This window comes from Aythya marila (genome assembly GCF_965140915.1).
Source record: "Aythya marila genome assembly, chromosome: Z".
Classification (NCBI taxonomy): Eukaryota; Metazoa; Chordata; class Aves; order Anseriformes; family Anatidae; genus Aythya; species Aythya marila.
This window is the reverse complement of record NC_139080.1, coordinates 79,345,945-79,373,493: the sequence shown is the minus strand read 5'-3', so window position 1 is coordinate 79,373,493 and position 27,549 is coordinate 79,345,945. Positions and strand designations below refer to the sequence as shown.

The window sequence follows — 27,549 nt, the reverse complement described above, 5'->3', positions numbered from 1 at the left end:
GGTTAACATTCTTGTCATTATTTATAGAAGATAATTCAGACATTACCAAAGTGGAAAAGGGTCTAAGATGTACTAAAACAATCACAAATATCATTGTTATGGTAGGCTGTTCAAAAAACCTTTTCTTCTTCGTCAATTGTTCCCTATAGTTCTATTATATAAATAAGTCATCAGAAAAAAAATCTGCTGTCATATTGCAAACTTTTGATATTCTACATTATGCAAACATAAATGGCAATGACAGCTTTTGAAACTGAAGATCTCTTCTTTCACAGAGACACGTTTATAAATAAGTACACAAGATTTGGATGGTCTGCCCTAAGACTTCACTACAAAATTGGACTAGGATTTTATGGATAAATGCAAACATTTATCCAGGTATTGCTGCTGAATTTTATTTACAAAAACAATAACATGCAGTTGCATAAGCTATAACTACAATTATATTTTCAGTGTTTAGCAAGTTTAAAATATTTTCTTGTAAGTATGACTTTCTGACATGCTCTCCAGAGAGAATTTCTTAATTTAAAAAGAAATAATAATAAAAAAAAATCCCAACAGTGTATGCCGTGCATCCCTATAGCAGCAACCCTTTTTAAAAGGATTGTTAAAGGACAAATTTTCAAATTTGAGTTGTTGAGTTTAAAAGAGGATTTTCATTCTTCATGGTAGTCATGTTTCAACCATATAATCTTGTAAATTATTGTAATTCTCAGAGCAACCTTAACATTATGATTAGGACTTAGAGTAGTATATTGATCTTAAGCATATTCTTTAGGCATCTTTTTACTTGCCCATCCATTAAACTGAAATTATTTCATTGGGCAGATATATTGTTAGGCTTCTGGGTTTCGTTCAAGTTTACAGCATAATAATGACATAACTTCTTCATCTCAATGTTATGTTCTTTAAATTTCTATGATTAGAAAAATCCTTTCTAAAGCAAGACTCATTTAAACATTTTTAAACATTTTAAACATTTGAAACACTTAAAAATAGTTTACCAACCTTTTCCTTAAACATTTTGCAGAAATTAAACATAGTCACTGTAGCTCTATCTGTGTTACACTATTGTACATCAGCTAGTGCATGTGAATCCCATGGGATTTACCTTACTAAGACTATAATCTCTTGACTTCATTTGATAGTTAGATTGTATTTGCAGTGGAGGGTTTAGGCAGAAGAATCAAATAGATACTAAGAATTATTTCTGACGTGGGTGGTTACAACAGGGATTTTCAGCAGCATATTTCTTAGAACAAAATAATTTCATATGTCTCAAGGACCAGTGAAAGTGAAATTAAAAGCCTGAAATGCATGGGGCACTTGATTTCTTCTGCTTTTAGTAACCACTTCTTCTGATGCTGTGGGAGCTGAAAACCCTGTATGAAACCAGAACATACAACATCACATGGTGAATGATTAAATATGCCTCTGTCAAACTAGGGTAGCCTGGTAGACTTGATGTTCCTACTTTCATGCCTTGCACTGCTTATATGACCTATTCCATTGTAAATCTGAATGTGCTTATTTGGTAATTACTAAAGAGGAAGGAAGGACTCTATTATTGATGAAATATGCTGTTCTGTATTCAGTGAGTGGGAGTTCGTCATCTTTTTTGCTTCTTTTCATCTCAGTTAATATAAATGGTCTTCTTTTCCAGCTCTGCCATTCTTCAGCTAGCTAGCGTATGGCAACCTGATATCGTAATTAAAGAAATGAAAAGGAGACCAGAATCCTTGTCAGTTTAGATTTCTTATCATTATTAGACTGCTTGCTCTCTGACACTTTTCTATTTGAATGTATGAAACCTAATTACTTGCTTGAGAATCTAGGACCAATAAAGATGTATATCTTTAAAACTGTCATCCAAACTTTTGGGGTATGTCAAGGAAAATATTTTATATATATATATATATATATTTTTTTTTTTTTTTTCTGTGTGATGTGTATATTGGAAAGGCTTTTTGCGTGTACATGCGTGTGTGGGCTGCATATATTGTAGAGGCTTTTTTCAGTTTTAATCTGTGGAGGAAAATCTCTTTGCTCCAAGCCTGGGGTTTGTATTTATTCTTTATCCAGGTCAGAAAGTAACACTGATGTTTGCCAAGCCTAAGCTTTCAGGATTTGAGCCAGGCTGAATCATGAAGCTGGCTTACAACCCTTGAGCGTATTTATCAGAAGAAAGAAAAAAACACAAGGCGGAGAATAATATTTGACACTTTTTTTTTTTGTTTGTTTGTTTGTCATCTTTTTTTGTGAACCATGAACATTCTCCTTCCCCCCCAACTGGACACTTCGGGGTTTTTGCTGTGACATCCTCAAAGGCTAGAGTGCAGTTTTCTCCTATGTTAGATGCTAATGCATCTTCAGTATCCAGAGTATTTTAGTGAAACTGATACATAAAATCCATTTCTGATTTTTTTTTTTTTTTTTTAAGAAAGACACTAGAAACTAGTGTCTTCATAATTGAAACGGATTACCCCTAAAGTTTGAGAACTTACTTATTTGTATCAATAAATTATTGAAAATATCTATTACCATCTGTCATCAAAACTTTTGACAAAGTCATTACTGTGGTCAGGAACCATGTGCTGCTGTATTAATGAAGAAAGACAAAATGCAGATACTACAGTTACTGCAACTAGACTCAGAGCTTTTGGACATCTTAATCAGAATAGAAAATCAACTATGCATTAATGAATTTCTTTGGCATACATAGTGCAAAAGTTAACATAGTATAAATGTTTCTCTTGTGTGAGGTGGGAGTGGATTTTAAACAGGAAATGATGTAAATTTCTGATAGAGTCAGGTTTTCTTAGGAGAACAAGAAAAAGCAGAGCAGAATTGCATTGTGGAGACTTCCCAGTAGCTTTTGATGGGAAGGTCTGTTCTCTGTCTCATGCTGACATGCAATGAGATATTTAAGTCTTGTCCACCTTGTAGTATTTCTGAAGGTGGAAACGCTGACACATGGTGCCTGGAGGTCTTGACTCCTTGTGTGTTTTTGCTTTATAATGACATCTACCACTGGAAAGTGTTTTAGACTTTCCTGTAAGACGAGCTACCTATGTACAAGGTATTGTCATAGTTTAATCTGTTTATGTCTTCAGGTATTCAGATTCAAGTCTATTCAGCGCCTTTCTTCTTATCTTTGGTGATAATGGAAGCTTCAAAAATATTGATTTTGATTCATTTCTGCATGTAATAAAAACATCTGAAGTTTAAACTGTATTTTCCATAACAACCTAAAGACAAGTGCATGAACAGAGTGATTAAATAGTATTGAAAGAAGTAATTCACTGAACCTAACAAAGCTGGCATGTTACCATTATAGAATCATAGAATCAGTTAGGTCAGAAAAGACCTATAAGATCATCTAGTGCAATCTTTAACCCAGTACTAAAGTCCACCACTAAACCACAAAAGGTCTGAAGTTGCGCCAGGAGAGGTTCAGGTTGGAAATTAGGATAAATTTCTTCTCAGAAAGAGTGGTCAGGCATTGGAATGTTTTGCCCAGGGAGGTGGTGGAGTCACAGTCCCTAAGGGTGTTTAAGGAAAGGCTGGATGTGGTAGGGGGATTTGGTTTAGTGGTTAATATTGGTGGTAGGGAGACAGTTGGACCAGAAGATCTTGGGGGTCTTTTCCAACCTTAATAATTCTACTATCTACATGTCTCTGAAGACCTTCAGGGATGGTGAGTCCGTTTCCCTGGGCAGCCCATTCCAGTGACGTACTACCCTTTCAGTTAAGAGATTTTCACAGAATCACAGAATCACAGAATTTCTAGGTTGGAAGAGACCTCAAGATCATCGAGTCCAACCTCTGACCTATTATTTTTCCTAATATCCAACCTAAATCTCCCCTAGTGCAACTTGAGGCCATTTCCAGTTGTCTTACCCTTGGTGCCTGATCCCCACCTCTCTAGAACCTCCTTAAAGGAATTTGTAAAGCATGATAAGGTCTCCCCTGAGCCTTCCTTATCTAGGCTAAACAAGTCCAGCTCCTTTAGCTGCTTCACATAAGACTTGAACTCTAGACCCTTCACCAGCTGTTGCCCTTCTTTAAACACACTCAGCACCTCAATGTCTTGCTTGTATTGAGAGGCCCAAAGCTGCTAAAAGCCTAACAGAAAACTGTTTGGTAGGATGCTCTCTGAGATATATCTTAGAGGTGTAATTAAACCTTTTTATGCCTTGCAGTTCAACATCTGGCAGAGCAAATGTGATGTGGCAAGGTTCTAGCTCTCACCTGCTTTTTGCAATAGGTGAGATAGCTTGCAGTTCCTGCTAGACTGGCATCACTGTCACCTGTTGCAAAGGTAATCAGGATTGGAGGATAGATAGAATTTAGGTTACCTTTTGTAGTGTGGAAAGCAGCAGGCATATATAAGTGGCAACGTGAACGTGAAGAACCAGATAATGGTTGTATATTGGGCTTCTCAGAATATGCATAAACATGGATGGAATAGTTGCTAGTTGCCATGGTGTCTCAATTTTTTGTTTGGAGTTATATTGGGAGTGGATTAGGTGAGCTGAGAGAGGAGAAACTAAGAAGTAGCGGTAAAGCTGATGCATTAGAAGAAATTTACACTTTGAAAATTGCAGTAAATACTGTGATGGCACTGTCAAAGCTGACTGTTCATTGCTTAGATTGCTTCTGTAGTGGCTTAATGAACTTAGTCTGTGGCTATCAGTTCCTTTCCTGAAGTCCACAGTGCTTTGAAAGTCAGGAGGAGCAAAAGCAATGCTAGCAAAGGACTTGTTTTTGCATGTCTTTGCTTTTATATTAATTCTGCTGTGGCATTTTTTTTCTCTCTCTCTCTTTTTTTTTTTTTTCTCTCTTTTTTCTTTTTTTCTCTTTTTTTTTTTTTTTCTCTCTCTCTCTCTTTTTTTTTTTCTCTCTCTCTCTTTTTTTTTTTTTTTGTTTAGACCTTTCCTTTCAAAGTTAGAAGACCAGAAAGTAACAATACTTACTGATCTTACTTCCTTTCTGCTGATATTTTTGCTATTTTTTTCTGAATTTTATAAGATTCCTGAAATTAATAGCACTTTTCTGTGCAAGAACTTTTCTGTGTTCTTGAGTACTGTTTTTCTCATGTGTTGTCACATTTTGGTTAATGAAAAGACTTATTCAGTGACTGTAAGAACTTCTGAAATCTCTTTTGTTTGCAAAATCAATATTGACTAAATTTTATTTAGACTAGTAATATGACAGAAGTCTCTTAGTATCAGGAATAGTACAGTCCAAGACTTTGAGTGGTGGGTATTTTAAACTGTTGCTGTACTCTCTGGGAAGGAGCTCTCACATTAGTTTTGAATATATCTGCTGGTATCTGTCTACATATAATTTTACACTTATGTCTCATGCTATGTGGGTGAATAGATCAAAAACAAGGTGGCTCTTGTCACAATTGTAATGAAAAATTTGTGTATATATTCACTGAAGTTTATCTAGTGATTAGTAGCTGTTATTTAATAACTTCTAATTTTGAGTCTAATCTAATAAATCTGTGCCTGATGGGCATTTTTATGATGTGGATGGTAACCATCTTTACTACATGCTTTGTAGTCCCTGGCTCCCATTTCAGTTACCATAAGAGCCAGCAGTGACATAAACACAGAATCACAGAATTTCTAGGTTGGAAGAGACCTCAAGATCATCGAGTCCAACCTCTGATCTAACAATAACAAGTCCTCCACTAAACCATATCACTAAGTTCACTTATCATTAAGTCTTTTAAAGACCTCCAGGGATGGTGACTCAACCACTTCCCTGGGCAACCTGTTCCAATGCCTAACAACCCTTTCGGTAACACCATTCAAAAGGTTCTCACTTTGCAGCATCTTCTGGTGGTGGACCTAGTGAAGATTATCTGCTTTGCTCCTATGTATCTCTCCACACTGGTCAGTGATGACTGGCATGTCTCCATCTTTGTGAGGAGTAGTTCTTTATCTTTGTCTCTGTTGTAGTGCAAATCTCCAGCATTGCCCAGGACGTTTGGTCACCCTTTTTGATGTAGGAATATAATCAGTTCCTTTGTCCTGAACTGCTTCATGTTCATGTCATAACTGTGCAGAACCTTTTGCTTGGAAATAGTATGGTAGATCACAGAATGGGGACTGATGGTAGAGGCTTATTTTTTTCTGAACACTGCAAGTCCCACCAGCTTTGCCTGCCACAAGCTCACTTGCATAAGGGAGGTCCAAGGATTCCATGTATTTTTCTCCAGCATACCATTCCAGTGATTCAAAAATCCATTGATTTTGGCTTAAGGCCTGTTAGTTCTGCTGTGGTGTAGTCAAAGATACTGAATATGGAGACTAGCTGAGGTCTACTGTTACTCAAAACAAGTTTACCTTAAGGTAAAGCCAAGCATCCACATGGAAGTAGTCACATCTCCTTGTATACAAAGAATAGTGGCAATTCTGGGGGTGACTTTTGAGTTACAGAGTGTGAAGAGAATTTCCACCATATAATTCACTACTTACTAATTTACTTTGGGAGAGAGAAAGCAAGCAAGTAAGTAAGGAAAGGAAAGGTGCAGTGAATACCCAGAACTGATTAGTACAGCAAGCAGAAACCCGTCCATTCCCAAAGCCACATTTGCTGAGTTCACATTTTAAACCAAAACTTCTGTGACTCGTGAAAAGTCAAAGACTGCTAGATAACCACTCTAAGCAAGGACCAGGGAAATGGGGTAACAATTTTTATTGCGTGACATTATGGTTTCAGATTGAAGATGTTGATCTGCCACAGTTCCACACTGGGAATTGTGTGATGTATAGCATTTCCAGATAATTTCTAAGAGTCTACAAGAAATTGTCATAAGCACACTTTTCTTCAAAATCAATCGGCAGATTTAATTCTTGGACAGTGAGTGTAGCTCAAGCATTTGTTTTTTTTTCTTGTAAAGAACAATAAATTAAAAATGTTTTTGTGAAGAGAGAGAGAAACACATTCTTGCATTCTGATTTGTTTGTTATATAAAAATAAAGAATTAAATTAATAAGATTTCCAGCTTTATTTTGAAAAAAAATATATATATTTCACCGATATTTATTTGAAGTCATATCTGAAGATGTACAGTGAGTTAACATGTGGAGTTAAATTTACATCTACCCTTGTACATCTATGTTCATATAAGTTATTTTCTTACACAACTGGAGATCTCCAGGTATATGTTCAAGACATCAGCATTAGGTACTATGTGGGTCTTAGTGAATATGTTGCTTAGACTCTGAAACAAGCTAATTACTGATTAAAAATTGATGAAATTCTGAGAACCATAGAAGTTTTCTGAAGTGTTCCCTGAAGGTTTTCCTTTTGCCTTTCTTGCTCTTTTTATTCTCTTGCAGCTAACTGAAAATTGTCTCTGAAGGTTTCTCTCTGTTTTCCTTCCAGTTTACCAAATCTTCTTTTCCTTAATGTTACTTCGATAAAGACTCTACGGCTTTAATATATAATTTTCATTGTGACTTTCATTGCTGCAATTAAGTGGCTAATTGAACAGTTTATAATGTGCATGCCTAATTGCTTCTGCAAGAGGTTAACTGTGAAAAGCATAGAAAATTAACACACAAAATGTTGCCTAGGTTACCTTTTACCGAGTAAAGCCTCAGAGATTCTGTTTACTGTACTGCTTATGGGCAGCTAAATTCCGAAAGATGATTTAATATGAAACTTTCTTTGATATTAAATCTTAGATATCAACTATAATGTAATATGACATAGTTTTAAAAACTTCCATGAAACATAAGCATAGAGGATCCATTTGGGGTCCAGCATATACTAAAAGATGTTAGACTGCAGTTAATTTTTTTTTTTTTAATCCTTCTAAAAATGAAGAACAGCAATTAGGATTTTTTGGACTGTCTGTAATAACTTTCTCTAATAAAAATAGAACAAAACTAATACTAGCCTCTAAGAATACCTCCATTTTTATTTTTTTTTTTTCATAGAATAAATAGATGTTTAATCTCCCTTTGCTATTTCTAATAATACACAGGCTTTAGAACAGCTTTTATGACAAAAAATTGCAAAGTGCTGGTCACACAGAAGGGATTTTCCAGTAGCTCCCTGGACTCTACAGTGAAACGGACAGCCACATAGCATGAGATCAAATCTAACAAAAACCTAGAAAAAACATAAACTTCTCAAGCGTATTTTCAGAGTTACCTTCTAGAAAAAAACACAGTGTTCAATGTAATCATTATTAGTATACAGATTGTATTTCTCACAGAGCTGTGGCAGAACTAGAAAAGAAAGTAACAGTGCTATGAATGTAATAGGAAACTTTCTTGTTTTTTGAAAACATTTATTGATAAGTAAATATTGCTGACTAAAATCAAAAGTTATCATTACAAAATGTGTGGTGTAATGCTGCAGTTGACAAATCTTTGCTTTCAAGCGGCTCAGTCAGTGAATGTGTTTTCTGTATACCTTCCCACTTTCTTGTCACTCCAGTGGTAAAAAAAAATAAACTGCTTATTTGAACATGCTCTGTTGACTAGTAAAGCCTGTACAATACTGCTTTTATGAAGGAACACTCCTCGTGTTGACCTTCTTCTCCACCATATTTAAACTACTGTCCTCCTCTGTTTCTTTATCACTTCTAAATTTTACTGCTTTCCCTCTTCTAAATCATACTCACTTTCCTTCTGTACTCTGCTTGATTACAGGCCCTGTATGTTTTTGGTCTGGACATGTTTTTTATTGTTACTTTCTTTTGTAGCAAATGGAGATCTGTCTAATGATGCTAGGAAATATTCTTTATCTTTCTAAAACTGAATAGTGATCTAAGTCAGTGTCTCTATTAGTTGTGAAGAGCAAGTCTGTATTTTACTGATTTTGCAGAATTTCAGTGCTCTAAATGATCCTATTAAACAAAAAAAAAAAAGTTTCTTTCCTTTTATTACTTATTAATGTGCTGTGAGCCTTCATTTTACCAAAGATATTAACAAGGTATTTGAAGAACCTGATTTGGTACCTCTGTTGACTTTTTAATTCTTGTGTGTGTTTTTGCCTCACAGGATTTAACAATTCTGAACGCATGTGTGACAAAGAGTTCATAATACGCAGAGCAGCCACAAATCGTGTCCTGAATGTCTTGCGTCACTGGGTCTCCAAGCACTCTCAGGTATTCTCACTCATCCTCTCCATTTGTAATACATTTGTGGAAAGATACAAGCTGACCTCAGTCCACTCAAGGAATTCATGTGATTTGATTCTCTCTACAAAATATTGTGAGTCTGTTCATTTCAGTTACCTTTATTGAATGTGTCAAAATGCTTGTGCTTGTGTGCAGATATTTATATGTTTGTTCTGAGGCATATCCAGCAAGATGCACCTGTCCTTCATGACGGTCCCTCTACAGTCCCATACAGGGCTGTGAATCTCTTACACACTCTAGTAGCTAGTAGAATTTTGTGTATAGCAATGTCCTGCTAGGTGAGGCAAATGTTGGAAGATTTTGGCATGCATGTAGAAGACCACGAGGTGGGAAGGACAGAAGAAGGGACAGAAAGAAAGAGGAAGATACTGAGAGAACATTATGGAAGTACAGGGAAAATTTGCAAGCCTTGGATAGATGGTACATTGTGGCAATTGCGGACTACTTTATCACTCCATGTTAGCAATCAAGAACATCGATCAAAACAGGGTCTATTGCGCAGATGACTGCAACACTCCCTTATGTCAAACTCAATTCCCTTTTTTCCTTGTAATTTTCATAGAGGTTAAGTCTACTAGAGGATTAAGCCAGTAGGAAATGCCTAAATGAGAAAACTGTATTAGAGAGGCTGAACGGCAAAGAAGAGGTTGATAAAACCTCTCCTGGTATCATGAAGTGAGTAAACATTTTGAGTTATTGGAAATAACGTTTTTATACCAAACTCTGTTTGGCTACCATTAAATGAAAATCACTTCATGGCAAAATCTTGAGCTGTAGTGGGAATGACAGAAGTCTATTACTCCTGCTCTGTGTTACTGTAGTGTACTGTACGTCCTCATTGTGTCCCTGCCACAATAAATAATATTTAGTTCTATGAGTTGAGCTGACCCTCTATGCTAATTAAATGATGGTTTATTAATGTGCCTATGAAAATGATGGTTGGCATCAGTTTTTTGTCTAGATTAACTAACTGTCAACAACAAATTAAACTGAAGTTTAAAAAGGAAATGTACAGGCAGTGGACGCAAGGGCATGTGGTCTGGGAAGAGTATGAGGATGCCATTCAGAGGTGTAGGAATGGGATCAGGAAAGCCAAGGCACAGACGTAACTGAGCATGGCAAGGGAAGCAAGAAGTAACAAGGGATTCTGCTGGTACATTGGCCAGAAAAGACAGGCCAAGTAGATTGTTCACTCTCTGATAAATGAGAAGGGAGAACTGATAATGACAGACACGGCAAAGACTGAGGAACTCATGAGGTTCTTTGCCTCAGTCTTCACTGCCAGTCAGACATCCCACAGCCCTTGTTTCCCTGAACCTCTAAGCAGGGGCTGGGGGAGCAAAGTCCCTCCCACTGTAAGTGAAGAGCAGGTTCGTGAGCACCTGATGAAGTACAAGTCTATGGGGCCCAGTGCCATGCATCCCAGGGTCCTGAGGGAACTGGCTGATGGAGGTGCGAAGCCTCAAGTGTCTCTTCATCATTTGAGAAGTCCTGGCAATCAGGCGGAGTATCTTTGCATGTTTTGCAGAATGTTACACAACTAGTATTCTTTGAAAACTACGGTTAAGAGAACTATGGCAATGGGTAAAAGTTCAACACTGCATTGTCAAAATGGAAAACATTGTTTGTCTCTGCAGTCACTCACTGTCTTTTATTTTTTCCATGGCAAAGCTGTCAGATATTAATTTCCTAGCTCTCTTAATCCAATATTACAATAGAGCAAATATTTTAAAATGTGGGGGCTTTTGCATATAAAGTAATGAATGCTACAGCAATGGAGCATGTAATCACCTTTTTTTGTTGTTTACTTGAGAGACTAGAGGTAGATGAAGGACACAAGACCTAAAGAAAAGAGAAATGACTGACTAGTTTCTGCCACAAAAATACATGGTCAGGACTGCTTTAAGGAAGACAAGTGAAGAATTATTTTCTGGACAAATAGTATGAAATGTTGGCTGTAAAGATGTATAGTCCTGGGAGAGCAGTAGCTCAGAGCCTCTTTCTACAATAACACAAACTGCAAGCCAGAGGACTCTTAGCTGCTAGTATGTGCTGAAGAAATGCTTATTAGATTTACAAAATAATGAAACAATGTCAGTACTAAAATTCTATGGGATCAACAGATCATCCAAAAACGTTATCACATTTTAAGGTATTTGCATCATTCTCTGGCTACTTAGTGCATTTAAGACATCCTTCACCTTCATCAGCAATCAAGGGCAGGTTTTATTTTCTTAAAAGAAGAAGAGGTTGGCAAAAGTTGTGATTTTCAAAGATAAACCTGTAATTCAATATGTTTTGCTGATACCATTTTCTTTCTGCTTGGCTTTGAACTTGCTCTTGTTGCAAACATCAAATATACAATTTCTGTCCTCTGGAGGAGAAGTTTCTCCTACTTCCCTATACACTTCTCCCTGTGATGTGCCTAGGTCCTTGTCATCATTACTAGTCTGTGCTGCTGGAAAAGATGATCTACTTTGCCAGACTTTTCTCTGCCAAAGTGCCCTTTCCTCATTAGTTTGATAAAAAGATGGAAAAAACATTAGATGGGTAAATTGTGGGGCTTTGTTTAATTTTTCTTTGAAGGTGCTAAATGCTGCTGCAGACATGTTTATTGTTGCAGCATGTGACTAGCTTTGCAGCATAACAGCATCTCAGTTCTGGTGCTCTCTGATCCACCAATAACAGTAATCTATTTGCAAGTTATCTGTCTGCCTAAATTATTGTACTGACTGATAGTGTTGCGGTGCAATGTGCACATAAGATGCTGTACTGTCCCATAAGAGTATACAACCTATGTTCAGAAATGTGTATAATGTAAAGATAGTAATGTACAACCATCTGTCTAAAGTGTACTTACATATATCATCCCACTTACTCATCCCCTACCCTCCATCCCTCCCTCTGGATCCCTTTGGCTTACTGCAGTCTGCTACTCTCTAGAGCATAATAACATGGGTCAGGGTTAGTGCATGAACCAAAGGACAGAGATACTGTCCAAACAAATGGTTCAAAGCTTTGTGTTTCCTCACTTTCCTCTATCCAGTCCGTGGATGGGTCTTGGAAATGTTTCATTTGCTGGGCTGTGGAATGAATTACCTTTCTACAGTATCTTGCAACTGTGTCAAAACCACAGTTATGGATAATTTAGGTTGATTTTTTTTTTTAAGCATGTGCTTTTAAAAATTTATCTGAGCATGGACAGTGTTTAATATGAAAACATGTCTGTGGGCAGAAAACAAAATCATTAAAATTAACAATTCAGCTTATTTAGAGAGGATATGCTTTCATAAAGCGGTTGTGTTATCCTGAAATCATACTAAATAATGCTTAGAAAAAGGATTCATTATTTGTAAAACCTGGGTCATTCACTGTAGGAGCCTCACTTAAAATCTGAGTAAATATATAGTGATGCCAATTTTGCAGCTCTTTCAGAAGGGCAGAAAGAACTAATTAATGTCTCTAGGAGCTCCCAAGGCACAGATAAAAATTTGGAAAAAACATTCTCGCATAATGTGACACATACTTTTTGTTTTTACCACACTGAGCAAGAGGAATCAAACCCATATTGCTATTTTTCTTTTTATTATGTGTATGAATGATGGATTATTTAGGTTTTCTAGATTTTTTATTTACATTTTGTTCTTTTCATTCTCATCACCTCCCCTTTTTCCCCGTTCTTCTCTTTTTAATTCAAACACCTACAGGCCAACAAAGCTTTCTTTTTGCCCAAAATAACAGCAGAATGTTCATGTTTGCATTTTGTTTTTAAAATGTAACTGAGAGGAACAGCGTAGGATTCTCCTGTTGTAAACAATGAAAACACAAATGCTGAGGCAGACAGTCATTCTGAAGACAGCTTTGATGAGAATGGAAAGGGCTTTTGAGGATAAAACTCCCACTGACTCCTGCCAGAGATGGAAAAGTAGGAAGGGAAAAAAAGAGGAGAAATTCCTTGTATGATTTTCATTATCCTGGTGAGGTCTTGCAGCCTTGTTTTCCTTAACAGTCCTTTCTTGTCCTTTATCTAAACACTTGAAGATACAAAATGAAGTGTTTCTGCTTCTGTGACAAGCAGATTGAAATGGAGCTTGTCCAAAGAGAAAGGCTTCACATCTGCTGATGAGGAAAGAGAGGCTGGCTTCTCCATGCTTCCCGGTTTTGAGTGACAGCTGGGTGCTTGCTCTCATTGGCCTCTTGAAGATCTGAGCTGGAATGAATTGGAAAATCTTAACTCCCTTACAAACTCTATGGCTGCCAGACGGTGTCAGTGAGTTATGAAGCTACCACAAGATCTGGGGACCAGACCAAGACTTGAATTTTGAGTATATAGGTCATGATTTTGGTGCCTGACTCCTGTCTTGCTCCAACTGTGAAATAACCTCCTGCAAGTCATTTTCTTGTTCACGCCAACTAAACTGTGAAGGGTTTTCAAAAGAAGGTTTTACAAATACAGTTGCAGATATCATTTGGGGATGATGGAAGGAAGGTGTCTGTGTACAGAAAATTGTCCAAGAAAGATGATTCTAGTTAGGCACCAATGGTTTTAGTATATCTTTGCATGTGATTTGGCCAGTGCCCTTTTGTATATCGGAACCAAAAAATAACATGAAAAGTCATTCATATGAGCCCCACTTGGCTTGTGTTTAAATGCATAAAGTAACGAGTATGATGCCTGGCAAAGCTGAGCTTACTGTAGAAACGTGAACAAATCACACTTACACAATGATTTCTGTACAATATTCTGTATTCTAGTTACATATCAAACAAACCCTTAGGGCCTGAGACCTCTGTTTTTAAACAGCAATTTCTGAGGTTCTTCCTGAAATAAAGACATGTAAAAATACAGATTGTGGATTGAAGAAACAACAAGGTTGCCACAGGGTGAGGCAGAGCAAGGGAACCATAAGCAAACCTGTTGGTCACTGTTGGTCACTCAGTAAAGAAAGTTTGCGTCAGTTTCCTCCATGTGCAGAATATACATGCATATTCAGTAGCAATGTACTTAATTGTTGCTATGGTCTGTCCAAATGTAGCAGAAGCGTAAAGGTTTGATTTTCCATGACCCTTTAGAGAGCATGAGTCACCCTCAGAATGGTAGCCAGGCTTGCAGTCAGTCAGGCTAATTAGAGGTACACTGCTCGTGCTTGTGCTGGAGCCTGACAGATCCTTCCTCACTGAGGTCTTCCTGCAAAGCTCTTACATGTACTAAGTCCTAGAACTTAGAGGCAGAGATGTCATATTTCCCACCAGTCCTGAATACTTTAATCTGACAATACCTCGTAGCTAGATTATTCTTGCAAGGTTTCTTCATACTACCAAGTTACACAGTGCTTGGATAATGAAAGGTTTTTATTGTATGCACTGAGAATTACTCAGCCATGCTTTTAACATAGCTTGTACTTTGGTACTAATTGTGTTCAATCTGGAGTGACAGGCTAGCACTGATACCATGGAATCAGGACTGGCACTCTTCCCCAAATGACGGTTGTTTCTTTGCACTTGAAACTAACTAGAAGACGAAGGTGCAGTCCTTTGATTGCTTTCTGAAATAAACTAGGAGTAGTTCAGGGATGAATTTTTCTTGAAAGCCAATTTTAATATCTTTTATCTTTTTATTTTCCAAATGTATAAATGTTTTGTTGGAAGTGAAGATATGAAAATCTCCTGTAGCACAACTGTATGCAGTATTTGTGCTTTTACGCTGGAAAATGAAATACCGTTGTAGAGGACTGCATCACTGGAGTAATTCCAGTAAACTGTGATAGAATGTGATCTTCTGTATAGAAGATTAAGAGTTATTCCACTGATGTCATTGAAGTGACGATCTGTTTACACTTTGGCATAAGAGCAGATATATTAAAATCGTAAGGCAAAATCCATCTATTTGAAAATATACCAATTTCATTGTAAACAGTCTTTCCATAGATCTCTCTCCCCTCCTGGTCATCTCCAGTGCTGGGCTCCCAGCAGGGTTTTATCATTAGCCCGTCACTTTAAAGTAATCAGTTATAGCCAGCAGCAGTGCTGGTCTTTCTCAATGTCTGTGCCCATCTGCTATTTTCAGCTTGCTGCTGGAAATGGGGGCAGAGGACATTGAGTCTGCACGCAGTATCTCCACATTGTGTGAGTACTCTTAGAGGCATCCAAACCTTGACTTCAGCTGTACATGTAGTTTCCTCTCTCTTTCACATCTGGTATTTTTAATCCTTCATTATGTTTTACTTCTCCCTTCAGTAATTAATTCCTCCTTCCTCTCCACCGGAGCTTTTTCTCTTCCAGATGCCTCTCAAAATTTTCCCATTGTACAGCCATAGTACAATAGTCTCACTGTAATATATAATTCCTGTCCTCACTGACATTTCTTCTTATTTGGTACCTCTCTGGTTAATTCATCTTGCATTTTAGAAATGTGACCACTTCTTTTCTTTCTACATGTTTGTCTTTTCTGCTTTCCCCATTTCCTTCAAACACATCTCTCCTCAGTTTCTCTTGTTTGTCACTTACGGACTGAAAGATCCTAACCATATAGCTATTCACAGGATGAAGAGAAGTGGCAGGGAAAAGATTTCAGTGCATTGATTTTCTTGCTCATAGTGTGAATATCAACTACGTCTGGGAGAGTCTGTGGAAACACCATGGGTTGTATGTGCCAGCATTGGAAATCTGAATTGGAAAGCAGTCAGGTTTTTTTTCTTCCCTGCATGTAAAAAGGCTTCCAGCTTGGGAGGCATTCTTGGTGAGCGGATTAGAGTTTTCTGTCCGTCTCTGATTATCACAGAGTCCTGTACACTTTAGGTGTGATGCTTGGGCAGCTGGCACGTCCTGGTGAGCCAGGTGTACCTGCAGATCTCCTGGGAGAACTTCTCATGCGACTTCTCAGGGCGTAATGTTATGTAACAGAAAATCAGAATAAAAAAGTAGTGAGAAACTAATACAATTAGTCCAAATCTATTCAGCAAAGACTGTCATGAGGGTGTAGAATTACAATTATCCTGACAACTTGTACTCCTCCTCCTTCTCTTCACGTGGCAATCATAGGCTTCTGAAGCCAATCTGCCTTTTATTTATTTATTTTTAATGCCTTGTAAACAGATGCCCAAGAAGTTGAAGTCTTGGGTCTATTTTGCAAGCTGAACTTAAATTATCTTTACAGTTTGGATGTAGAGTTACACTGCAGTTGGATCATATTATTCTGTGAAATGGTTCCCTTTAGACTTTCTTCATGATGCCTCCATATACAGTTCTGTCCCCTCCCCTTTCTTGCTCCTGCATTCCCTCCTTCCTGGTATCCTTTGTAGTCCTTATGACTGAAATACTCAAAATATTTTCCAAATAAATTAAGTTCTCAGGTTTTAGCTCCCTTTTGTTTGCCTGGGGTTATTCAAGTTTCCTCACCTTGTTTAAATGAAGAATGTTTCCTCTCACTGAGGAAAATTTAAAGAAAGAGGAGCAGAAAATGTTTGGGGGTTTCACTGAACCTATTACAAAACTTGAAAATTACATTCTCTGTATAATCACCTGTAGTACAGATTTACTACAGTAAATTTGTTGTTGAACCTCGTTGGCTCAGCTAAGTTCTGTTTTTCTCACTTTCTGCTGCCATCATTGCAGTCTGTCTTGTTGTGCAGTGATTCCAAATCCATCATCCCCTTTATTTTATTTTATTTTATTTTATTTTATTTTATTTTATTTTATTTTATTTTATTTTATTTTATTTTATTTTATTTTATTTTATTTTATTTTATTTTATTTTATTTTATTTTATTTTATTTTATTTTATTTTATTTTATTTTTTAATTTTTGACTCAGCTGGATAGGTTGCTTCTGAAACACTGCTCATACTGCAGAACAGCTTTTTGAGCTCCTCCTGGCGAGAGAATGTGCAAGCACTTTCTAAAGAGAACAGTACTGTCCAGTCCAGTGGATTGTACCCATCAACAGGCTGGCTGTGAATCTGCTTGAAATATAATCTTACTGACTTAGCTCTGTAGCTGTAAAGGAGGTGTTGTGTTTTTTACCCCACTAAGCAGCAATTAAAACATGGGTGTGTTATCAGCATCGCTTTCAGCATTCATGGCCAGTTGGGGTCGTCTGTCCTGCTTCTGTCCCCTCCCAGCTCCTGCTGCACCCCCAGCCTCCTTGCTCGCAGGACAGTGTGAGGAGATGGAAAATTCTTGGCTTAATGAAAGCACTGCTCTGCAACAATAAAAACGTGTGTGTGTTATCAGCACCACTTTCATCAAAAATTTCAAAGATAACATTATACCAGCTACTACGAAGAAAATTATCTGTCCTAACCAAACCAGGACAGGAGGCTTTTGCTTTCATAATGCAGGTGGGTGTCAGCAAAATGAATAAATTTCCCCCTGTTGCCACACTGCTCTACTGCTGGAAACTTTGATAAATGGTGCTGAACCTTGTGTACAATGCTTTTGATCAGTGAAGAACTTCATACATCATATTCTTATTCCAGGTGACTCCAGGGCAGCTTTCTCACTTAACTAATCTGCTGTCATTTTTTCTATATTTGCACATTTCATAAGTGATTTTGTACTGTATATATTAAATAAATACCTTTTCTCATCACCGACAATAATGGACTTACAAATAGAACTTGAATTTTTGCACCAAAATTTTAAATAATTTTTATTTTTGAGCCAAATAGAAATCTAAATAAACCCCAGAAATCGTTAGGTTAATATGGACTCTAAAATATACTAGAGGTATGTACCCTTTCATGAAGGATTATCAAATCAAAAAATGCATGTGGGAAAATTTAGAACTTCTTGTCTGACTGTATTCTTTCTGTGATATGTAAATTTCAGTGAAAATTTTCCTTGAATGTTGGGATAGTCCAAATTCTGACACATGCAGCCATTTAAATGTAAGTGAGTATAGCAGCTTTACTCAGCCTTCACTTCTACTCAGCAAAAAGTTGGGAGCCTGTTTGCTTCTGCCAGGACTGCTGGGTGCTGCAGTCTGCCTTGTGCTGGGGGATGGTGGCAGCGTTTTGTTGCTGTTGGCAAGATGGGAGACTTTCAGATCAGAAGAGCTGAAGAATTAGGGAAACGTGTTAACAGGTGATAACAACAGATGAAGAATGTCACGAGTACTCTAAAATTATATATAGATATATGACATACACATATACAGTATATCTATACGTATTGGTATCTATATTTCGGTCTGTATGTACCAATAGTATAAATAGACATATTTACGTAATAAGTAAGTATATATTCAAAAATAATGACCCTAATAGAGGTAGCTATAATATACGCATATAACAGTTACCTGTTAGTTATCTGATAGTTATCTCTCTATACAAATATAACGGATATTTATCTATAAAGTTAAGAATTGATAGCTAAGTATTTTGGTGTGGTTTTGTAATTCCGAGGTTAAACTTTCTACAAAGATTTAAATATTGTGAAATTGATTTCCATAGATTTTTTTAGCCATTGCTCATCATGTTAGCATCTTGGGATTCTGTATATCCCTAACTTCAGCTGTAAAAATAGATTAGCTTCCCAATTGTCTTTTGAATTCCACCTTTTTTCATTGTGTTTTCTCCTTACATTTTGAGAAGCAACTTGCACTTTGTTTTAAAAAGAATGCCACCAAACAGACAAAAAACAACCACAAATCTTCCAATATGAACAAACATCATGAAGGACTAATACACAAATACTAGCTGGTTTCAGAATGTGAATTAGCTCTTGTAAAAGTGAGGAGACTTTTGAAAACTCAAAAGGGGATACTTTTAAGTGGAGGAATGCCCAGGTCTTTACTGAGGAAGAGCAGCAGGGCATTTGTGGGCAAGAAGGCAGCCTAATCCCTCACCTCATGCTGCCAATTTGAACACTAAGCTTCCTCAAAAAGCCCTGTCAGAATGATTGGGGCACCACCGTCCTTAATGAACATGTATCCTCCTAGTGTCAGTATTTCAGTGCTTTTCTAAACTAAGCATCACCTTCCTGTGTGACTTCGGGTGCACTATGGTGCATCCACTTAAGTGAGATGGATGGTGTGATGATGTGTGTCTACCAGACATGATTCTCCCTAGAGGCATTTGACTCTTTCCCTTCCAGGGAGATGGACAGAGCTCCAGAAATTCTGCCAATTTAGGAGTCTATTGCAACATAAGGGGAGGTATCTGGTTCTTTGGGAAAATAAAATATACAGCCCCTGTACAGAGGTGCCAAATATTCCCCAGTTTTGGTAACTTTATTGCTGGCTCTGCTTCTGTTCCCATGGAAACGAGCAGGGGCTTGCCGCAAACATAGTCTTACTTGCAAGTAGCTGTGGGTTATGAAGGAAAACCTACAGATGCACTGGATTAGCAAAGACTTGGTGTTTAGTTTTATTACCCAAATACTAGCTTTGAGCTAAATCCAAGTCTTCGTGGAGTCTGCTCCAATACTTAACTCTAAGTTCCTACCTTAAAATTTGTACATTGTTCTAATATTTGATTTTATCCACTATCAGGTATCAACATAAATTGTTGTCTGTTTCTGTTTTTGAGTGGTGATCCTGTGTAAGGTATTAGTCAGCCTTAGAAATAATTAAAATGCCAGAACTCTTAAGTGCAGTACCAGAGAACACTGGTCTGATTTATCATGCTTATATAGGTTGAATAATCCACTACATCAAATAAAAAGCAGACCTTTCCAAAAAGAGGATTATGGAAGAAGAAATAGCAGAGGGGGAAGTAGGTAAATAGGAAAACTCTGTAAAATAGTGGAAAAAAAAAACCTGTGTCCACCCTGTTGCGTTAAGGGGTATAGCCAATTAACTGTTACGGATCTGATCAGAGTCAGGGTACTGAACTACCACAGTCACAGATTCACCAATAACCCATTAACCGATATGGGTCTGGTGGGATTCAGAGCACTGAACAACCACGGTCACGATTCACCAATAACATATAACTGCACTTACTCTAGTCGTGTTCAATGAGAACTATCACGGCTAGGAACAATGCAGTTAAGTGCAATTTATTACAGCAACAGGTACACAGGTTCTTTGGATTGCTGGAAATAGTTACTGTCTGCAAAAGCAAGCTAGCATGCATGAAATACACAGGTGCACAGCCTGGAAATTAATGCATTAAGAGGCACAAAGACTCTACAGAGATTTCTAAGTTTCTGTGGAGACACACAGTACAATCAAGTGTTCAGATCACACACAGAGGTGTCCAATGGGGGGGAAGAGAGGCTCAGCCCATCAGCTGATCCCAGGGGTCAGGAGGACCTCGGGACGGTGTCTCCCCTGACAGTGGTATCTTCCCTGACATCCCCTCTCTCTTAGGCCAATTTATATTATTTTCTATCTTTTAGGTGGAGCTCAGGTAATGCAGCTACACCCTACCATAAAAGCCTCTTCAATGTTGTACATTTTCTTTAAAATGTGAATGTTAGTTTTATTTTCCTACTTTAGGCAATTGCACCACACAACCTTGCTACGCAGCCCTCTCTGCTTTTCTGTTTTTCCACTTTTATAGTCATCACAGGACAATAGAGGATAAGGCACATTGTGGATACTGGTGAGATGTTTTCCTAAATTCAGAGCAAAAAGGTTAAGTGATTTGCCCAGTTCCACAAAGTAAGGGTTGGAAAATTAGATAAATAGTAGCCTTTCAGGTTACCACACATGTAGCCTGCTCACTACAACAGTTTTCCAAGTTTCATTAAATATTTTCTTACCAGATGGAATAGACAAAACTCAAAAAACTATCTTTTCAATTGCTTGATGAGTATTGTTAAAACAAAAGGAAGTAAAATTATTTTCCTTTGCAGGATTTTGAGCTAAATAATGAGTTGAAAATGAATGTGTTAAATTTGCTGGAAGAAGTTTTAAGAGACCCCGACCTTCTACCACAAGAAAGGAAGGCTACTGCAAATATACTGAGGTAAATGCGTTTCTAAATAATCTGTTTATGTGTGGTATGTGAAATAGATAGGAGAACATGTATCATAGAATTCACAGGGCTTTTCTCCAGATTATTTGATTTTGAAGGATTGTGAAGTTTTTTATTAGCTGTAAAATAGACCAACTTTGAAGCACTTCATCCAGCAGCAAAATATAGCATGTTTTCAGGTTAAATTGTAGTGATTACAGCTAAGTATACAGTAAAAATTGCACAATAGGAACTAAAGAATAATTAACAAAAAGTTTAGATGTCTTCAAAATGGATTAAGGAAAACTTAGCTATGTCTGTTATTTGGAATGTTTTAAAATTCCCTTGTAACTTTTTTAGTCTGGACATCCATCAAGTGTCAGAGCATGGTTTAAGTTTCATTCAGAAAATTCTCTTAAAAAAAAATCTGCCAGCCATTGGTTCAGTGTTTATGTGGTAGGGAAAAAATGCTGCCCAATAAAGCAACAAGACCATTCACTATAATATCGTGAAGAACTCCTATCTTAGTAATGAGCACTTCATGCTGCTAAGCTCTTGAGAGGCTGTTGATAGTCTAATGTGCCATGACATAGTCACTAGACCGTGCTTGCACTTTCCTTTGTGTTGACAGCTGTGTCTTAACTTCCTTGGGTAGCTTACAGAGAGGAATTATTATGTAATTAGTGCCATGAAATAAAAGATCTTTAAGTTTCCGTATAACTGGAATTATTTACCTTGGGGTTCAAATTCTTTATCACTTAGAGTTGGTGTTACAGAATTGAGTGTCTAGTTGTTCCAAAAGCAAAGCCTTGCATGCATTTATCAGTGAAAATAATTCATTCTAGTAAGTGTGAATGTTTTATGGTAACTGATTTCCATGTAAGTTATGCTATATTACTGAAGAAAAATATGCATTTAAAGACCAGGCAGTGCTTAAAACAAGACGTGATGAAAAGCACAGATGAAGCTGTGACATGCATAGTATTTTTGTAAGTATTCTGCTGGAAAGGCAACTAGGGTGCAATAAATGTAATGTGTCTGAATTTTCTAAGAACATTTGACAGGTTTCCTCACTGGATGCTTGTATGAAAAGGAATGTCAGAATAAGAAGAAGTTGTTCACCTGAGGGGAAAATATCAAATAAAGGATAAGAAACAAAAATAAGCTCTTAATATAAGCAGTTCATGTTAATAGGATCCTACTTAGTTTCTACATAGAAATAAGCCTTTTTGTTAATTACACTGTACGTGCTGTTATTCAAAGTTTTTTTTTTTTTTTTTTAAAGTTAATGTCACATATTTCTTTGGAAGAAATAACAAGAAGAACAAAAAAGGATTAGTTATGTTACAGTGTAGCGGGTTTTAGTAATACCTCTGATAGCAAAGTTTCTGTCAGATTGCTCACAGTGGGAAAAGTTAGCCTTAAGACCTTTAGCTTCTTAAGAAAATAAGTCTGAAACAAATGTAGATTGATTGTTTCTTGCACAGTAATAGAACAGATTTATAGGCCTTTAAGCATACATTTTTTTTTTACAATTTTCTCTGTACAGTTTTGATTTAGTCATTTTCCATTAAGTGTTGCATCAACAAATGCAACTTTAGTAATTATTTTTAAATTGCAAGCTGCCCCCAGTTGCATCCTGTTACTGCTGTTCTATGAAATGTGAGGTATTGTTTTTCATCACTTTGCTTTTAACACTTACTACTTTAGTATCTTATCTCACTGTATATGCTAGCAAACACAGTTAATCTGATATTTCCACTGATACTTCTATTTTAATGAAGACTGAATTTTCGGCAATTCTGAGAATTTTAAAGGGTTTCTTTTGTGAAAAAGAAAAAAGTTAAATTCTTTAAGAAGTAAATATTTTGAAAGTTTTTTTTTTTTTTAAACTGAGAAATATTTAGAAGTAAAAGAAAAAAGGAGTAGAAATTAAAATTTTAGTAAAAATGAAAAATATAGTCACAGATATTGAACTAAAAGTTAACTAAAAATTCACTAATTTGAAATATTTTGTAGAACATATTGTGTTTTTAAAATCCTTCTTTTGTAGCCATTATCCTCACAATATTTCTGTAAATACTTAGGCACTTTACAAGCAGGAAAGTAAAACCAATGACATATTTGAGGTCTCAGTGGGAGTTTCTGTTGGAAAGATAGGTAGAGAATGAAAATTTCTTGAGATAAGACCCTCAACAAAGCCATCTTTGATCAGGGTTTGCAGCTGGACACTGTAATCCTGTCAGACTTTTCAAATAAAGTAGTTTGATTGTAGATTTGGTCATAGAGTTGCAAGTATTTGTTTACATACCAGAAACTTTCACTAGAAAAAAGAGCCATTGGTGGCTCAGCATACAGAACTGATCCTTTTGACTCAATGTGGCATGAATGTTGATTTCCTTCAAAATGAGGTATGAAATTCAAGCCTTGGCTAACAGTGCTTTTTAGTAGTCCCGCATTACTTTTCAATGATGTTGTTAATGTATATGCAACACTTGTATGTTGAATGTTCCTAAAATAAATAAATAAATAAATAAAAGTTGTTAGTCAAAGTCCAATATACATCAGTGACACAGCGTTGTTGCCTCAAGGGCTCCAAAACCTGCTGTGTTCCATTCTCTGTGGTAACCATGTTTCTGTAGCAGCTGAAGTTTCTCCTGTGTCATAATCTCTGTGCTTTTTATTTGTACAAACTGCTCATGAACTTTCAAATAAAAGTTGTTGCATGAATAAAATTTCAGGTGGAAGCTGTTGCATAAATACAACCTTCATAATGTAAACTGCTGTTAAGCTGTAGTAAATAATACCTGAGGCTGTAATCTTCAAGTTAAAAATGTTAGGACTTAAAAAATACTGCCCCAAAGACTTAACACTGAATAAAAAAAATCTAAAGTTCTTGGGTGCTCTCTCCAGCCACACAGGAGTCAGTTGTTTGTCAGACACATGAAATTTTGTTAAGTCATCTGATCAAGAGAAAGTAATTCTCCAGGAATGGAACTGCTTTGGTGACCTTATGAGAAAGAACATAAAGGAGCAATTCTGACTTTGGATGAAAACCATTCAGCCAAGATGAAATACACAGATGTGTCATATATCTCACCCTTTCACTGTAAGGGGGAACTCTGATTCTTAAATCACCTCAGCAAAATGGGCTGTATGGTAATTAAGAGTAGTTTCCAAGCTTTTGAAAAGTACTGTAGTTACTCCCAAAGATATGTTCTCAGCAAGGCTATATAGTTAACTGAGAAGAGGAAATTATAGGACTTCAGAAATAATCTGCAATTAAATGGAGTTTTTCATGTGTAACTGTAGATCTGTGGTAATGACGCAGGGGTGCACATTCCTTTACTCTTCCACAAGTCTTCATTTGTATTGAATGTTATTAAAGGAAAAGTATTTATAACATTAAAAAGATGATCATGTTGGTAGTCCTAAGCGTGGAGACTGAACACACACTTCTGGCTGCCACTGCAGGCATGACCTCAGGAGCAGTGAGCAGCAAGACAAGACTCCCTCTGATACACTGGCTTCTCAGCTCATTAGTGGATTCACAGGTCGAGCCAACTCCAGACTGTTCTTTTTACACTTAACTTTTTAAATCCCCAAATATAAAATTGAGTAATAGTTTCAGTCAGGAAGGTTTGGCTTTTCTGGCAGGTTGAAAATGCGCTTGCTCAATTCTGGAACAGATTTCATGAAGAACGACAAACCAACAGATGAAGAAGAGACAGTATCCACATGCCTGCATCCTATCTGATAATGTAATTGTATGAACCAAGTGGGTACCAGGCTTTCTATAGTGCCAGATGAACATAGTTTTCTTCGTTTTTACACTGTGCACAAATATATAAGCACTAAACACAGAGGTACTTTTGGTGCAAAAAGCGGACCCAGTAACACAGAAATGGTTCCTTCTCCTAGCATTACTGTCTGATGCCTTCTGTGGTACCATGTCTGGTTGTCGAAGTAGGTCAAGGGAAGCACTTAACTTGGATATTTTTCTCTATTACATGTCTCTGAAGATTACTCTTTCTTGTAGTAGGTATAACCAAGACTGTTGAACTTGAATAAAAGTTGCTGAATTTTAAGCAAATGCTCCCATACTGCACTGACACATTGTAAAGAAGTACTGTGTTGAACACCAGAGTATTTATTTCTCATATTGTCATTATGTGTTTTATCTACATCAGATTACAGATTTTCTATCATCTGCCAACATGCCATATTATAGTCAATGTTCTGAACATTAAGAGGAGGCCTGTAATGGAAAAAAAATATTTTATGAGTTCCTTGACCTGTTCATAGGCATAGGTTATACTGACAAGATGAGGGGAAACGGGATTTCCTCTTAGCACTGACTTAAAAAAAATGCTGTGGTGGGACCCACTCTACCTGAAAGACCTAGCTATAAACAAGCTGTAGGCAGCTAATGAAGCATTCCTTCCAAAGTAATTGCCTGTTGAGAGAGATGGTGATTCTGTCCAAAAGTGGTATGAACTTAGGCATGTGGACTTCTCTGGAGATCATGACACCTTGCTTTCTCTGACAATTAGAGGATATAGGCACTGACTTGAGTAGGATCTGAATTCCATCCTAGATGTCTTAAAGGTAGGTTATCTAGAGTCTGTCTTGTTTTAGAGATTTGTAGAGGTGTTCACAGGTATTGTGTTTCTCTTCTGGCTCAAGTAGAGAAGTCTGTTTTGGAGAAATGCTTCTTAATTCATCACCGCCACATTACCCTCCATGGAAAGCTGTTACCTGTATGGTTTTCTTCTAGGTGGAGGGATCTCAACTGATGTTACTTAAAGGAAGAATATAAATTAGAAGAGCTTTTACTGAAGAGTTTTTATTTCAAATCATGAAGGTTTTTGGCATCATATTTTGTATGTGAAAGCATAGATGCGTGAGGACTGAAGGTTTTGATGAAACTTCCATTCAAAAGTCTTCCCTGGGTCAGGATGGAAACATAAAATTGGGGTGAGCCAGTGAACATACCCCTCATGAAAATAGTAATTCATCCAATGCTAAGTGTGTCATAAAACAGGCTTTTTAGTTGCTCTGAAGAGGTGCTTACTGTCTGCTTTTACATCTGAAAAGTGCTGGCATATCAAAATATGTGTAGCAGTTGGTGTTTGTCAGTCAGCCCTCACTATAGGTCTTTGCTTCCCTGTGTTTCTTTACTCGGAAATGTAGAGGAATGCAGAGTGAAATTAAGAAAAGCTTTTCTTACTGTAAACTCGTTGTTCAGATACTTTTAGAGCCTGCATATAAGTATATGCCATAGACTATCTCCTTGATTTTGGACACAAGTGTCTTCTTTTAGAAACTGGCCCAGCCTGTGAGTGTATGTGTGTATATGCATGTATATTTTTTTTTCCTGGAAAATCAGTGCCTTTTAATCATATTTGTTAACAGAGATTAGAGGAGGAAAGGTTGATTTATACTCCAAAAACATTATGGTAAGCTCTGGGAAAGAGGCAGTACAGAAACAGAATGGCAAAGGAAGTGTTTATGAGAGATACTGAACTAGTTCATGCCTTCCTGAGTCATTAGAGAGAACAGCTGGTATTTCTTGCATTAAGAGAATTTTGGTGAATGGACTTATGAGGTTTCTCTGCAGGGTAAAAGCTTCTTTTCTCTTTCTTCAAATTATTTTTGAAAGTTAGGCAAACATACTGAAGTATGTTGTGCTTGAGATTTGATCAGTCTTGTTCAGTAATTCCTGAAATCTACACAGAATTTCAGTGATGGTGGACCAGAAAGGTGTAAGGTTGAGACTGAACTGCAGTGAATAACTTTGGTTGATAAATAATCTCTTGTGTGGAAAAAGAGAGGTGCAAGAAACAGTTCCTCCTTCATCTTCTTCTGTAAAGGGAATCAAGGAATATGTGGGGTTCAAAATTTGATAGATGACTGATACTCTATCCTGTGTAATAGTTTGGAACAGATTTTAGTGCTTTATGTGAAAAACATTTTAACTTTTAGACTGGTCAAGCATGAAGAATAGATCAAATGAGAGAGAAAATTCTCATCCCAGATGTGAAGTGGAAGAGTTAGAAAGTTATTTCTTATAAATTTATTTCCTTTATTTGTAAGAATGTTGTTACTCCATTCAGTCCCACTGAGAGGAGTGCTGTTTAATAGTCATGCAGACTGTTTCCTTACTTTAACTTTCTCTCATAGCCCTTTTCACATGAACCTGAGCTTCTCACATGACTTCCAGGAGACTACTGATGGGAACTGCCCAAGAAGAACTGAGGAGCTTAGCATATCCTCTTAAACCTCTATCAAAACTATGTTTTATAATACCACTAGGCTTTTATAATACCACTAGGCCAGCAACTGTGCAGACTGAAGTGGAAGCTACTATTGATGATATTAAGAAGTACTTTTGTCCAGTCCAGAAAGATATGCTGTCCTTTGAAGGAGTAAATGTAGATTATTTATGGATAAAATATTTTTTTTCGTAAGAATA

At 36.9% G+C, this 27,549-nt stretch overlaps 1 protein-coding gene across 2 annotated transcripts in view; it reads left to right on the top strand.

Annotated features, from left to right (window-relative positions):
- Nucleotides 1–27,549, top strand: part of RASGRF2 (Ras protein specific guanine nucleotide releasing factor 2) — a 139,235-nt gene that overhangs the window by 99,654 nt on the left and 12,032 nt on the right. For both annotated transcript variants that reach the window (XM_082783530.1, XM_082783529.1), the window contains exons 18-19: nucleotides 9,033–9,139; nucleotides 20,974–21,086. In XM_082783530.1, the coding sequence (XP_082639656.1) occupies nucleotides 9,033–9,139; nucleotides 20,974–21,086 (220 nt within the window). The remainder of the gene's footprint in view (nucleotides 1–9,032; nucleotides 9,140–20,973; nucleotides 21,087–27,549) is intronic.